General features: G+C 39.8%; 1 protein-coding gene across 4 annotated transcripts in view; it reads left to right on the plus strand.

Moving 5' to 3' along the window:
* Positions 1 to 16682, plus strand: part of DOCK11 (dedicator of cytokinesis 11) — a 191256-nt gene that overhangs the window by 102346 nt on the left and 72228 nt on the right. For all 4 annotated transcript variants that reach the window (XM_034949440.3, XM_034949442.3, XM_034949441.4 and 1 more), the window contains exons 22-28: positions 203 to 289; positions 1310 to 1399; positions 7412 to 7530; positions 10222 to 10291; positions 10382 to 10507; positions 11429 to 11500; positions 12423 to 12569. In XM_034949440.3, coding sequence (XP_034805331.1) covers positions 203 to 289; positions 1310 to 1399; positions 7412 to 7530; positions 10222 to 10291; positions 10382 to 10507; positions 11429 to 11500; positions 12423 to 12569 — 711 coding nt within the window. The remainder of the gene's footprint in view (positions 1 to 202; positions 290 to 1309; positions 1400 to 7411; positions 7531 to 10221; positions 10292 to 10381; positions 10508 to 11428; positions 11501 to 12422; positions 12570 to 16682) is intronic.

Genomic DNA, 16682 nt, shown 5'->3' on the forward strand with positions numbered 1-16682 from the left:
TTATAAAAATAGTCTGCAAAGGATTGGAAATGTAAAATGATTTATGATACATTTATTCTAAAGGCAGGGTATTTTCTCCAATAATCTCTTGGTATGAAATTAATACATTCATTTCTGAAAAAAATGTTTAAATGCATAAAGGTATTATATGTTATTCATCTATCCATTATTATGTTATAGAATCTCAATTTTCTGTTCACAGCAATGTAACGTGGATATTAAATGGGTAGATGGTGCAAAGCCTTTGTTGAAAATTAAAAGCCACTTAGAATCTACCATTTACACTCAAGTAAGTTGCATCATTTGAATTTTGTCAATTTTTATACTTGAGTTTGTTTGATTAAAATAGACCACATTTGATTCCTACAGCCTTAGAGAATATGTGACCTGCAAGATTTTCTCATTAGTAATAACATCTGGCCAGGTGCAGTGGCTCATGCCCGTAATCTCAGTACTTTGGGAGGCTAAGGCAGGAGGATTGCTTGAGCTCAGGAGTTCAAAGCTACAGTGAACTATGATTGCGCCACTGCACTCTTGCCTGGAAGACAGAGTAAGACCCTGTCTCTTAAAAAAAAAAAAACAGTCATTCTATCTCAAATATTATAATTCCTCTCAAATTACATGATCTTTTAATTCTCATTAACTGATTTGAGCCTCACAGAACTCTGAAAGGAATGTGGAAGCCATCATTTCCATTTTATAGGTGAGGAAACTGAGGCTCAGGCAGGTTAGGTGACTTACCCAAGGTCACAGAGTAGTAATCAGGGGAATCAGGTCAAAACACACATTTCATTATTCTGGTTCCTGATGTAGTCCATGCTGTCTACAGAATCAGTGTATATGGATTCCACATAGGACAGTTGGACTCCCTTGCCAGTGAAGTGCCATGGTAAATTTGGGTACTGAATGCCTGAGACTATTGTTCTGCTAACTTCCTGCTGCTATCTTTTCTTTATCAGTTCACATCTTTATTATTTATTTATCTGTATCTTTTTCAGTTCATACCTTTATTCCTGCTTATTTCATTAAAATGGAGAAGCAGCCCAACTTCATAGAACACACTAGTCAAAGTCGGAATCAAATGAATCTTTAGCTAGTTGGGCATAAATGGTGGCCTACCCCATGTGCTTATGTACATGCCAGATTTACCTGGTTTTGCTGCTTTGTATAGTGGTCAAGAGCTGCTGAGCCTGGGCATTAGAATACCGGATAAATAGGTCTGCAAGATACAGGAGGAGGGAGAGGTAGAGAGCTTGCATTTGAGGATAATGAATCAAATTTCATATGGCTGTTTCCATCTGTGTTCCAGGATCTGCATGTGCACAAATTCTTCCATCATTGCCAGCTAATTCAGTCAGGCTCGAAAGAAGTTCCAGGGGAGCTCATTAAATATTTAAAGGTAAATGAACAGCAGCTTTCTGCAAAAGGTTTGTTTTTCATGTCTTTCTGTTGCCACATTTTGGTGTGGAAAAAAAAAGCAAACAGACAGTTTAAAATATTTTTGGCTGTATTTCCTCAAGAGAATACTTTCTATGATGTATTTTTCCATCATGTGGCTGTTTAGAAGCAGACAGCAGAGTGGCGACATTAGGAAGAAAATGTAATAGCCACAATGCAGCATCATATTTTTGAAACTCTCATGAAAATGTTTATTTCAGGTCCATAAATTGATTTTTCAGGGCCTTTCTCTTCCTGCTGACTGCCCAATAAAGGTGGAGGATGCTGTGGGGGAAAGGGCCAGGAGGAATGGAATCACTTTGACTTGGAATGAAATGTGAAATTGTTCTTGTGTCCATGGGTGATAGACTAACAAAGGGGCTAGCTAATGAAAGACACATATTTTATGCATGTTGGCATATTGTATCTTACCACATGTATCTCTATACATGTGGACCTAACACTTGGTTTTTTCCCTGTGTGCTAGGACTACAGTGCATATCATAATTTGCCTGACAGTGGCTCTCTTCTTTTAATTGTTCCTTTAGTAAGATAGCTATAGCAAGTCTGAGGAAGTATTATTTTAAATGAAACATCTTTAGGATTTACCTTTGGACATATGCTATTACTTAATGATATACTCAGGAAACAAAAATGTTCATTTCTTTCAGAGAGGTAGTATGAGATGAGATCAAATATATGGGTTCTGGAATCATAAACTGAGCTTGTATCCCACATGTCACTTACTAGCTCTGTAACTGACTATGACCAAGTTACTTCTCTGAGCCTTTGTTTCTTCATCTGTCATGTGAGGATAACAATAGTGCCCATCTTGTAGGGTGGTTGTGAGACTTAAATGAGATGATGGAGCTGGGCATGGTGCCTCACGCCTATAATCCCAGCACTTTGGGAGGCCGAGGCAGGAGATTGCTTGAGCTCAGGAGTTCAAGACCGGCCTGACCATCATGGCGAAACCCCATCTCTACTAAGAATACAAAAATCAGCCAGACGTGGTGGCATACGCCTGTAATCCCAGCTACTCAGGAGGCTGAGGCAGGAGAATCGCTTGAACCTGGGAGGCGGAGGTTGCAGTGAGCTGAGATTGTGCCAGCCTGGGTGACAGCGAGATTCTGGTTTGTTTTCTTTTTTTAAAAAAAAAAAAAAAAAAAAGAAAGAAAAAAGAAAAAGAGTAGGGCATCTGCCGGATAGTAATCGTTCATGCCACACTTATTTCTTTAGTGCTTCCTATGGGCCAGGCATCATTCTAAGCATTGGAAATTTAAGTGGAGAAAACAAATAATATCCCTATTGTCAAAGAGCTTACTTGTTGAGACAGACAATAAACACATAAGTTAATAAATATATACGTCATCTCATATGGTAATAACTGTTATAAAGAAAACCAGCACAATGAAGGGGAGCAGGGATTTACAAGGGGTCCCTGTTTTAAAGTGGCCAGAGAAAATCTCTCTAGTAAAGGCACATTTGAACAGAGACCTAAAGGAAATGAGAGTGCCAGCCATGTGGATTTCTCGGGGAGAGCTGGGAACAGCAAGTACGAAGGCCCCGAGGAGCTTGGCTTGGTGTGTTTGGGGAACAGCAAGAATCCCAGTGTGGCTGGGACACAGAGTGATAGGACATTACCTTGGGGAGGTTGCTGGGAGCTTGTCGAGTAAGGCTTCATAAGCCATGGCGAGGAGTTTGAATTTACTCCGAGTGAGATAGGAATATGGAGCTTTGGACAGAAGTGTGACATGATGTGACTTTGGTTTTTAAAGTGTCATTCTGCTTACCATATAGAAAACACACTGTTGGAAGAGTAGAAGGGAGACAGTCAATAAGTGGTGGCTATATGGCTATATGTTCTTAACTATCATTAAGACGTATAATAGGCCAGGTGCAATGGCTCATGCCTGTAATCCCAGCACCTTGGGAGGCCCAGGCAGGCAGATTGCTTGAGCCCAGGAGTTCGAGACCAGCCTGATCAACATGGTGAAACCCATCTCTATAAAAAAATACAAAAATTAGCCGGGCATAGTGGCACACACCTGTAATCTCAGCTACTTAGGAGGCTGAGGTGGGAGGATCGTTTGAGCCTGGGAGGTTGAGTCTCCAGTAAACTGTGATCATGCCACTGTACTCCAGCCTGGGCCACAGAGCGAGACCCTGTCTCAAAAAAAAAAAAAAGAAAAAAGTATGATAATCATCTAACTTTTAAATCCTTTCCTCAGGTAAATATCTAGGACTTCAATATGTATGAATGCTTTGTTAAGGTTTGTTCTTCACATGGGAAAGTTTTATAAAAGTTTTAATCATGTGGAATGGAAAAGAACATCATTTTCATATATACGGGTATTCTTAAAATAGAAAAGTTCTCGTATTTGTTTTTTTGAAGATGTGGAATTTCTGGTATTTATGTGACCTACGCTCTCCCTCTAGTGGTAGTCAATGAAATACCATGTGATTTCAGAAATAGCCAAGCTCCTCTATATAACCTTAGTGCTGAAAAGGATTCTTAAGACTTTTTTTTCTTTCTTTCTTTTTTTGAGACAGGGTCTCACTCTGTCGCCCAGGCTGGAGTGCAGTGGTGTAATCTCAGCTCACTGCAACCTCCGCCTCCTGGGTTAAAGTAATTCTCCTGCCTCAGCCTCCCGAGTAGCTGGGACTACAGGCGCCCGCCACCATGCCCAGCTAATTTTTTTTTTTTTTTTGTATTTTTTAGTAGAGATGGGGTTTTGCCATGTTGGCCAGGCTGGTCTTGAACTCCTCACCTCAGGTGATCCGCCCACCTGGGCCTCCTAAAGTGCTGGCATTACAGGTGTGAGCCACCATGCCCGGCCAAGACCTTTTTTTTTTTTTTTTTTTTTTTAAACAGATGAGGAAGCTGGGGCCCAAGTAGAGGTGACTTGCCTGTAGACATTCAACTGGTTAGTAGCAGAACTGGGGTGAGACTATGACAAGTCCCATGTTCTTTCTACCACACCTTGCTATCTCTTGTTCCTATAAATGACATTGTTTCAAGAATTCATTTACCATCCACTTGTTGAGCTCTTGTTATATATTTAGTATTTTCCTAGCTCTTTGAGGCTTACAGAGAAGAATAATTTAGGGTTATTGTCCATAGGGGAACTTACAGTCTAACTGAAGAGACAGGACATACATAAGTTAAATGACAGTCTGTCAATAATACAATTAATAGTTCAAAGCAATATATGATTAAATGTCCAGTATGTGATACAGGGCACAAGTGCTGAGGGTTCGGTGAACTGAGGAACTACTGTAGACTAGAGGGCTCCTGTCTTTTTTTTTTTTGGAGACAGAGTCTCACTCTGTTGCCCAGGCTGGAGTGCAATGGTATGAACTCAGCTCACTGCAACCTCTGCCTCCCAGGTTCAAGCTATTCTCCTGCCTCAGCCTCCCAAGTAGCTGGGATTACAGGCATGCACCACCATGCCTGGCTAATTTTTGTATTTTTAGTAGAGACAGGGTTTCACCATGTTGGCCAGGCTGGTCTCGAACTCCTGAGTTCAAGTAATCTGCCTACCTCAGCCTCCCAAAGTGCTGGGATTACAGGTGTGAGCTGCCGCGCCCGGCCTACTTTCTTATTTTATTCATTTATTCAGTAAGTCACCAAATATTTATTGACCATGTAGTATGGGCCAGACATTGTTCTGGATGCTATGAATCAAATGGGGAACAGTTTAGACAGCATACCTTTTCTAGTTGTGGTAGAGAGATTATAAGTGAGTGCCATGAAGAAAAGAGCAGGTTAATGAGATCCAACATGACCAGGAGTGTATTCTACATAGAGTTGTCAGGGAAGGCCTATTGGGGGAAATAGCATTTCAAGCTGAAAGGATGAGAGGAAGACAACCTTAGGGGGTAAAGTCGTGTAAAAGGATAACAGAATATCACAGTAGGTGTAAACACCTTACATCAGCATGTTTGAAGGACAGAAAAATAAAAGACCGTGTAGCTATAGTACAGTGTGCATTGTGAGGGGAGGATGGCAAGTGACAGGTTTGGCGGGACAGGCCAGGTATGTCGTAGGCATGGAAGCTTATGATAGCTCTTTGTTCGTGGTAGTTTGTTTTGTTTTGTTTTGTTTTTTAACAACAGAAAGATGACAATGTCTAATTTGCATTTCAAAAAGAACACTCTGGCTGTCATGTTGAGAATAAATTACAGAGGACTGCTACTGGTAGCAGGGAATGCCCATCTCTCTTTTCTACCTGGCACTATTCTATTTATCATTTACCCTTTCTCATCTCTGAGGCCTTACCAGACATTCCCTACCCACTTGCACACTCAGTTGCTTCTTTGTGCATTTTGTATATTCCATGATCATGCTATTTACTGTTGATATTGCAATTATTTAGTTCCATGTGTTTATCCCCTGTATACTGTGAACTACTTGATGGTAGAAACCATGGCCTTTATTTGTTTGGGTTTACTTTTGTTTTTGGTGTGCTTGGCTATTGGAAGTTCATTTGTTTGCCCTTTGTCGAATGAGAAAATGAATGGTTTCACTGAAGTGGGGATTTGTACTTGCCTTGAAAGAGTAGCCAGGATTTGGCTAAAAACGATGAACAGACACAAAGGCAGGAAAGTATATGATATATTCAAGAACAGTGAAGAAACCAGAGATACCAGTTTGGCCTTGTAGAGAACAGTGATGATTGTTTAGGCTGAAAATGTCAGTTAGGTCTGAAATAACTTGGTCTTGATACTCTAGGCCAGGATTTCTCAATCTTCGCACTATTGACATTTTGAGGTAGAGTTATTCTTTGTCCGTGAGGGTCTGTGTGTGCGTCGTAGGATATTTAGCAGCATTGCTGGCCTCTGACCACTAGATGTCAGTGTCACTCCCTGGTTGTGACCACCAAAACTGTTTCCAGACATTGCCAAATCTGTCGGGAACAAAATGGCCCCTGGTTGAGAACCACTGCCATAGGCTATGGGGAGACATCGAAAAAATCTTGGCAGGAGGTGGCCTAATGTAACGAGTATTTGAGGAAGATTAATTTAGAAATGAGAGTTGGATGTATTGAGAGTAAAGAGAAATTGTACAGAGACCTGCTAAAAAGAAAATGATTTATACTATTTTGGTTATTGATTAGAGGGTCTTGAAGACAGATAGTGGCAAAAGTCAGGGAATCTGGGAAAGAGAATTTATGAGTTTTTTAAGTACAGAGACTTGATTTATCCACCTCTCTATTTCCCCTAGCACTACGCATTGAATTGATATAGAAAGATGCTCAGCGAGGTTTGTTTCCTTTTTTTTTTTGGTTAGCTGGTTGAGTGAGTGAATGTGGAGAGAAGGGAAGAAAGAAGAAAGAAATTGAACAACTTTCACTGTTTGTATTATTTCTCTGTATATATGATCACGTTTCTTCTTTTTGATGTTTGTAACGCACTTATCATTGGAGTCACAGTGTTAGCACTTTGAAGGAAATGTATTGTGAGATTCTTAGACTGCAAAAGTGCTTCCGTTTTGTAGTGGTGATGGTGTAGAGCCAATTACATATAGAACCACTCTTTATTGCATTCCACTTAACTTGTCACCAGATTAACTGATGCCCACATTCCCCTGCAGAACATACAGAATGCCTGGGGGTTAGTAGATGCATCTCCAGTATCATCTCCAAACATGTCTGTTCCTCCCCACTGCCCCAGGCAATTGAGTGTTGGTTTACCAGGAGTCAGTTGTCAATTTTCTAAAAACTGTTTATCCAAATTATACTTATTAGCTTTAGTAAAGTGTTTAATATTAAATAACAAAATCTGAGTGCCAAATAGAGGTGTGGATTAAGTAATTAACAAAAAAGCCCCCTATCCAATGGAAAGCTCACTTTTAATTGAGCTTATACGCTAGTCAATGTATTTCTCATTACTTAATTTTTTTGCTGTTTCACATTTGCAAATTTTATCATATTTCTGTTTGTTTTCATAACTAATAATGACTTAATTTTAGTGTTTGCATGCCATGGAGATCCAAGTCATGATACAGTTTCTACCTGTAATTCTTATGCAACTCTTCCGAGTTCTCACAAATATGACCCATGAAGATGACGTTCCTATCAACTGCACCATGTGAGTTTTGGTGTTATAATACAAAGATGCTATTTATTTGAGATCTTTCTTATTTTTTAATGGAGGTATTCATTACTATAAACTTCCCTCTTAGAACTGCTGTTGCATTCCATAGGTTTTGGTATGTTGTGTTTTCATTGTCATTTGTCTCAAGATATTTTAAATTTTCCCTTTTCTTTTTTGACTCAGGAACATGTTTAATTTCCACCTATTTTGAATTTTCCACGGTTTCTCCTGTGATTGATTTCTAGTTTCATTCCATTGTGGTTGGAAACAACACTTGATATGATTTCAGTCTTCTTATAATTCTTAAGGCTTGTTGTGTGGCCTAACATATATGGTCTATCCTGGAGACTATTCTATGTGCTCATGAAAAGAATGGATATTCTGTTGCTGTTGGATAGAATGTTCTGTATATGTCTGTTAGGTCTATTTGGTCTAAGTGTAGTTCAAGTCCAATGTTTCCTTATTACTTTTCTGTCTGGTTGATCTGTCCATTGTTGAAAGTGGGGTATTGAAGTCCTCTATTTTTCTATTGCAATATATTTCTCCTTTCATGTTCGTTAATATTTGCTTTATGTATTTAAGAAGATAAATATATGAGTTCCAATTGAACTTTTTCCAATTATGTAAATGTTCTGCACTTGCGTTGTTCAATATAGCAGCCACCAGCCACATGTGGCTATTGAGACTTCAACTGGGGCTGGTTCAGCTGAGGAACAGAATTTTTTTTTTTTTTTTTTGAGACAGAGTTTCGCTCTTGTTGCCCCTGCTGGAGTGCAATGTCTCACTTCGCCTCCCGGGTTCAAGCGATTCTTCTGCCTCAGCTTCCCGAGTAGCTGGGATTACAGGCGCCCACCACCATGCCCGGTTAATTTTGTATTTTTAGTAGAGATGGGGTTTCACCATGTTGGTCGGGCTGGTCTCAAACTCCTGATCTCAGGCGATCCATCCGCCTCGGCCTCCCAAAGTGCTGGGATTACAGGCGTGAGCCACCGCGTCCTGCAGGAACTGAATTTTTAATTGTGTGTAATTTTAATTTTAATCAATTTAAATAGACACAGGTGACTAGGGATGCATATTTAACAGAATGGGGCCCCAAGCCATCAATTTTTACTTGAAAGAATAAGGAAGTATTATTTTTATGTGAAAACAAACAAGGATATATTGTAGAGTAGAATGCAAAATGCACCTGAATTTTGAAATCAAAACAGGGTACTTAAATTGTGGGCTGAGTGCTGGAAGTTTCTGGCTTTGGCTTTGCTGCCTCTGCTGTTGCCACAACCTCTTCCAGCAGGCCTCACACCACAGCCACACACCATTTGCGTGCATCGCTGCTGTTGGGGATAGTGTGGTTGAAAATGGAAGAAACTCTAGGCCAGTGGTTTCCAAAACATGGTTCCCATAGCAGTAGCATCAATATCGCCTGGGAACTCAGTAAAATTGTTAATCATTGAGCTTCACTCCAGACCTACAAAATCAGAAATTCCAGGAGAGGGGCTGAGCAATCTATTAAAAGGGCCCACCAGGTGCTTCTGATATATGCTAAACTTTGAGGACACTGCTAGTCTCTTACCCCCAATTATAGTTCATATCATTACACCTGCCCCGGCTCTCCCTTCCTTTTCCCCCTGTTGACATGCTTTTCATTGCGTCTTTATTCCTTTCCTTTCCTTTCCCTTTCCTTTCCTTTTCCTTTTCCTTTCCTTTTCCCTTTCCCTTTTCTTTTCCTTTCCTTCTTTTTTTTTTTTTTTTTAGGTGGAGTCTAGCTCTGTTGCCCAGGCTGGAGTGCAGTGGTGTGATCTTGGCTCACTGCAACCTCTGCCTCCTGGGGTTCAAGCAATTCTCCTACCTCAGCCTCCCGAGTAGCTGGGATTACAGGCGCCCACCACCACACCCAGCTAATTTTTGTATTTTTAGTAGAGACAGGGTTTCACTGTGTTGGAAAGGCTGGTCTCGAACTCCTGACCTCATGATCCACCTGCCTTGGCCACCCAAAGTGCTGGGATTACAAGCATGAGCCACTGTGCCGGGCCTTCATTTTTTTTTTTTTTTTTTTGAGACAGAGTCTCGCTCTGTTGCCCAGGCTGGAGTGCAGTGGCGCGATCTTGGCTCACTGCAAGCTCCGCCTCCCGGGTTCACGCCGTTCTCCTGCCTCAGCCTCCCTAGTAGCTGGGACTACAGGCCCCCGCCACCGCGCCTGGCTAATTTTTTGTATTTTTTGGTAGAGACGGGGTTTCACTGTGGTCTCAATCTTGTGCCCTCGTGATCCACCCGCCTTGGCCTCCCAAAGTGCTGGGATTCAGCCTTCATTTTATCTTTCTATTCTCTTCCTTTTATTCTCACTAGAGGAGATCTCAATATTTACCTAATTTGAAGTCTTTCACTGGATAGTAGCTACCACCATGCTTCAGACACATACAGAGATTTAGAAACAGATGTGACATCTGGGTTGTCAAATTAAATATCCTTCTTTTGAACTAGGAAATATATTTCATAAGGCCCAAGCATGTTAGATGCTGAAATCTTTGTTATGCCTAAACTATCACCATTATATCTAATGCAATCATCTCACTTTTAATTATTCAGGCAGTGTTAGATGTTTTGGGGGCTAGACATGACGATCTTAAGAATCAAAATATGTTAATTCATTATAGCATGACGTGCTGACTCTTGTGAATGTCGTTTCAGGGTTCTCTTACATATTGTATCAAAGTGCCATGAAGAAGGCTTGGATAGTTATCTAAGATCATTCATAAAGGTTTGTGGAGTAAAGTTTCTTTCTGAGCAATTTGTTTTATGTGACAATTTTGTCTTACAGTTCATTTTTTGTTTGTTTGTTTATTTGTAGTATAGCTTCCGACCTGAAAAACCGAGTGCTCCTCAGGCCCAGCTGATACATGAAACCCTGGCTACTACGATGATAGCAATATTGAAACAGTCTGCAGATTTTTTATCAATAAACAAATTGCTAAAGGTATGAACACAGGACACAACAAGGAACAAAAGCAGCCATAGACACACTTTTTTTGATACCCTCCCGTTTCACTTCTAGTCTTTCATCAGTTTCACATGTGACCTGTCCTCTCTCCACCACTTTGCCCATGCATCCTTTTCCTGAAGTTCTCCACAGAACCTTCTTCACCCCAACTACCCACCCCCTGCCCTCATTTAAATGTGTAAAAGAAAGAATTTTGGATCAGATAGACCTGAGTTAGAATCCTGTATCCATCACAAAATAGTTTTGTGACCTGGGGCCAGGCATTTAACATTTCTGAGCCTCCAAGTCCTCATTTCTAAAATATAAGTAAAGCATTTAACACATCGTTCCTGGCACATTGTAGGCACTCAAGAAATGATAGCTCTTATTATTGTCATTATTTTTATTACTTCTTTTATTAATGGTAGAATTTCGAGTATCTTGGAGTATATCTGATTGGGGCTTCTCTCTACTCTTCAAATTACATGAGGTAGGCAAACATCTAGGCTACTTAGGCTGCACGAATGTCACATCAAGAGCAGGGTTGGGGTCCAAGCTAAGTGCAGGTGGTAATAAGATTCATTGTCTATAGAGCATTTAAAAGCGGTAACAAGATAAACTAGAAGTTAGTTTGCTCTTATTACCACGTGTGGGCAATTAGAAACAATTTTGGGGATAAAATACTCCCCAGTGGGACAAAGGTTCCCATCCTTCCTTTATATATTACCAGTCAACCCTGAAGTACAATAGTACCTTTTTGCTAAAACCATTTGCAGATATTCTGTGACTTTGATAGTGACTTGGGATCACTTGAAAATGTTAGTAAAATTCAAAGACAAGACCCATATTGATCTGTCAAACTTTGCTAAGCTTCAGAGATTTGGTAACCGTTAAAGATTCTCTTTCTTTTTTTTTCAGTACTCATGGTTTTTCTTTGAAATAATTGCAAAGTCAATGGCCACATACTTGTTGGAAGAGAATAAGATTAAGGTAAGTAAATTAAGGTAAAGAATAACTTTCAATTGGCAAATGATAATTGTATATATAAGAATAATATTTGATGGAGACAAAAAAAGCTAATCTTACTCTCAGATAGCCATGCCATGCAAATCCCATTTTATATTTAAAGGCTGCTAGTGCTTGGCTTTTTCAATGTTGCTTACAAAACAACGGATCTATTGCATAAATCTGAGGTCTTGCAGTTGATATGTTCTCACCGTCTAATCTGCAGAGACTTTTCCACATAGATTCTTTCCTATAATCATTTGCCATGTACATCTCATTACCTTTGAAGCTTTGCCTTTGTCTTATGGCTTAAAAATGTCTCTCGAGAAGACTCATTTGGTTAAATCAGACATAGCGTTTGCCCATGCACGTGGAGTGTTACAAACACTTTATGCACTAGATATGATCCCGGAATGTGATGTATACATTTTGTTGTAATTTTTAATTGTTTGAAAGGTATAAAAATATTTTCTTATTCATAGGAATCATAAAGCTAAGACTTGTGAAGTACAAAATATTTACCTTATACTTAATTATTTTTTATCAGAATTTTCACAGAATATGTTTACTGAAATTGAAGTGCATGCATACTTTGTGTGCCAGGAAAAAAGTAGAATGAAAACTGCGTTGTGTCTGTAACTCAGAAGCATGATATTCCAAAGTTGGGGCAGAACAACCCATTCTTGCTGATAACCTCAGTCAGGTAGATTATTAGAGATCCAGATAGTTCCTGTAATTATATAGAGTGAAGTACATCTTGAACTAGTGATGTCATTTTTAAGTTGGGAGAACAATTATACATCAGTTTTAAGATATATTTATTTGTAGAATGTGTTTGAAAGTAAAAATGGCAATTGATTTAGACCTTTTGGAAGTCTGACTTTTTTCTGTGCCTATTTCATTTCAGCTTCCCCGAGGCCAGAGATTTCCCGAGACATATCATCATGTCTTACATTCACTGCTTCTTGCAATAATTCCCCATGTGACTATTCGATATGCGGAGATTCCCGATGAGTCCAGAAATGTGAACTATAGTTTGGCTAGCTTCCTGAAGGTGAGTTCAAGGCAGCTAGAATGTGGTAAGGAACTCCTCTTCATTGATAGGAAGCCCAAGAAAAAAATTAAGCACTTTCTAGAGGCTCAGCTAGGTCTTCATAAGACTGTTGGAAAACTTAGGTTGCTTACAAACGTTGGCTATTGTGAACAGTGCTGCAACAAACATGGGAGTGTAAATATCTCTTTGATGCACTGATTTTCTTCCTTTTGGGTATACATCTAAGAGTAGAATGTTGGATCGTATGGTAGCTCTATTTTCAGTTATTTGAGAAACCTCCATAGAAGACATTGGCATTGGCTTGTGTTCTATATGGCGATTCAAAAATGTGAGAGGCTGGCCAGGCACAGTAGCTCACACCTGTAATCCCAGCACTTTGGGAGGCCGAGGTGGGCGGATCACATGAGGTCAGGAGTTCGAGACCAACCTGGCCAACATGGTAAAACCCCGTCTCTACCAAAAATACAAAAATCAGCTGGGTGTGGTGGCAGGCACCTGTAATCCCAGCTACTTGGGAGGCTGAGGCAGGAGAATCCCTTGAACCTGGGAGGTGGAGGTTTCAGTGAGCCGAAATCACACCACTGCACTCCAGCCTGGGCAATAGAGTGAGACTCCATCTCAAAACAAAACAAGAAAAGATGTGAGAAGCTACCTTAGTAGTCAAATTTAACTATATATACAAGATAAAGGTGATAACAGTAATACCAGAAATACAAACAAATCTGTTCTTGATAGTGATTGTACTAATTTACATTCCCACCAATAGGGAAGGAAGGTTCCCTTTTCTCCACATCCTCACCAACACTTGTTATTGCCTCTTTTGGATAAAAGCTGTATATTTTAGCTTACCTGATCACAACAAATTTGTCCCCATCCCCCAATGAAATGACAAATAATTAAATCAGAGGACACATACAGGTGGCCTAGTCAGAAGACAAGTGTTGCTTGTTGCACACAGTGTTTTTAAGCATAGTTTGAATGCTTATTTAAATGGGAACACATACTTTCTAGGTTGCCACCATCCCTACCACTCCTTATTACAGCCCTGAGCCTCCTCATTCATTTAAATCGTTTCTCTGACCCTGTTGGCTTTTGACTTTGCAACTCTTGGACTAAAGCAACCTGTTTGGTGATGTAACCACAGTGTACATGTTGCTAATACGTGTAAATGTAAATTGTTAGTGTTGATCAGTGAGGTTATTTTATTTGGGATATACCAGAAAAAAACTATATTTATGAAAGATGGCAAACTACCATCGTTAGGTTTTGTTATTGTCAGTATGTAAGTGGCAGTGAGAGAATGTAACTGTTTTTTCTTTCTTTTTTCTTGCTTTCTTTCATTTTTTTTTAATTTGAGACACAGTCTCGCTCTGTCACCCAGGCTGGAGTGCACTGGTGCGATCTCGGCTCACTGCAACCTCCGCCTCTTGGGTTCAACTGATTCTCATGTCTCAGCCTCCCAAGTAGCTGGGATTACAGGCATGCATCATCATGCCCAGTATTTTTAGTAGAGACAGGGGTTTGCCATGTTGGCCTGGCTGGTCTTGAACTCCTGACTTCAAGTGATCTGCCCCTCTTGGCCTGAATGTAACTGTGATAAAGTGGGTAACAACAATATTTGATGTGTGGCAGAGACAAGCGTGGGTTGCAAATGCACCTAGTTTTTACTTGCCTCTTTCCATTCTCCCTCTCTTCATTTCTCAAAGCTCTTCATTACTCTCAAAACTCTTCATATTAAGAACCTTGTGGGCAGCAATTCATCCAAGGAGTTTTAGTTTCTAACATATCCTCATTGTTAATTAAAAATTCACAACTAGGTTTCACATATCTTGAGTATGATTTTCTGACATAAGACTTCTCTTTGCCAGAATTAAAATAAAGTTTTAACCCTATTACACCAGCCTTTTTTGTGTATTAAAAAAGCCAACATCCACATATCTTTTTAAAATAAACTACGAATTAGATTATCTGAAATGTAGAATATTAGCTTCTTCCATGGAGTTTAAAGTTGAAGTTTACTATGTAAAGGGAATAGAACATTTTTGGTTTAGTAGCAGTATTTACTTAATTCAAGTCAGCAAACATTGGCTTGACTTCTGTGTGGCAATTCAAAGATGTGAGAGGCCGTGTTAGTAGTCAAATTTGAATATATATACAAGATAAAGGTGATAACAGTAATACCAGAAATACAGACAAAATACTATAGAAAAACTAGAAAGGGAGAGAGAGATTATGACCAGGCAGCATGAAACAAGTAACATAGTGCAGAGTTCCCCAAGACAAGAGTTGAGCATGTTACAGTTAGAGGGTCCCTGAACAAAGATGAAATATGCATGTTCAAAAATTGTTCAGGGATGAGTGAAAAGTCGTGTGATGAGTTTAGGATGTATGGAGAAAGAGCTGGAAAGGCCATCTGGTGCCAATAATGGAAGGCCTTGAATGTCAGGTTAAGGAATTTGGACTTTGATTCATATGCAATGGAGTAACACCAAATACTTCGGAGGATACTTTTCTTGCTGGTATGATAGATGAAGTGAGGAAGAGACTCGAGTCAGGGCAACCGATTAGAAACCCAATCATCCGCGTGGCACAATCCACTTATCTTTTAGGCTCAGCTCTTCCCTGGCCTTTCCATGCAGTGTTGATCACCCCTTCTGTTGTTCACCTGTCTTTTACATAGCTCTGTGGCACTGTTATTGTGCACTATCTTTTCATTATTTGTTTGTCTTCACTATTAGACATGATTATGGACCATGCCTTATTCCACTTTGTATTTCTCTAGAATGTAGTACATTGTCTCAAACATAGTAGATCCTCTAAATGTTTGTTGGATGCTGGAATAAATAAATATGAGCCTCACTCAGTAATCCAGATGAGAGGTGATGAGGGTCTTACCCTGGGCAGTGGCAGCAGAAGTATAAAGGAGAGTATGAGATGCAAGATGCAGGTAGCTGGTTAATCAAATATTGAATTCTTCGGATTTCACAGAAATATTCTAGGCACTATGAAGGATATAAAGGAAAAGATCATTCTTATTGTCCAATCTAGGTGAGACGACAGGAAAACAGTCAGTAAAATACAAGCTAATACTGAATAAAGTGTTTAAAAGGATCCATGGACCAATGTAGTTAAGGAAGATGGGATTTCATGAGAACCTTAAAGAATGAACAAGACCAGATAGAAGTAGCGATAGAATTGCTAGGTGTGGCATAAGCCAAAGACTTAGAGGTGGGAATACACAGTGCATCTCGAGGGGATAATAAGTGAATGATGGCTGAGCATGCTGGTGCCCGCCTTAGTCTCAGCTACTTGGGAGACAGGCAGGAAGATTGTTTAAGGCTGTAGTGCACTATGACTGTGCTACTACACTCCAGCCTGAGTGACAGAGCAAGACTCTGCCTGTCTCTCTCTCTCTCTCTTTTTTTCTGTTTTGAGACAGAGTCAAAGAAAGTCAATGAGATCTATTGGCAAATGAAGCTGGACAAGTAAGTTGGGAAAAGACTATGAGTGTTCTTGAATGGCAAGCTAAGGAATTTGAAATTGTATTAGAGACAATAGGGAACTATTGGAAGCTTTGGGGCAGGAAAATGACACCATTGGGCTAGGACTTAGAGGTTAATCTGGAAGCAGATGGATAGAGACATGAGAGACATGAAGACTGAGGAGGTTAACTGCAGTTTTTCAGTTGCAAGGTAGTGAGAGCCTTAACTAGGACAATGACAGTGGGCAAATATAAATAACTTGGGGCTGTCACAGAGAAGGGAGGTTTTATGCTTTGACTTCACTGAACACAAAAACTCTTTTGGTCTGAATTATTAATATTTACATAGGCAAGCCTCACTTTCATCAGCTAACAGACTACCTTACACTTCCCTTTGGAAGTGGGAGTTGACCAAAATGAGGTCAACTCGCTTGGGCTTTGGGAGTTGACCAAAATGAGGAAGTGTAGCTGAATAGATTACAGATATGTATGTGTGTCTGTGTATGTATGTGTGTGTATGTATAGATAAATGTATATTTGTGTGTGTGGCTATATATACATCTTGTTCTGAAAACTGTATAATTGAGGCCCTTCAGTCTCAATTCCAGTGATGCCACTTGCCCTTTATCTTT

The sequence above is a fragment of the Pan paniscus genome, chromosome X, assembly GCF_029289425.2.
Source record: "Pan paniscus chromosome X, NHGRI_mPanPan1-v2.0_pri, whole genome shotgun sequence".
Classification (NCBI taxonomy): domain Eukaryota; kingdom Metazoa; phylum Chordata; class Mammalia; order Primates; family Hominidae; genus Pan; species Pan paniscus.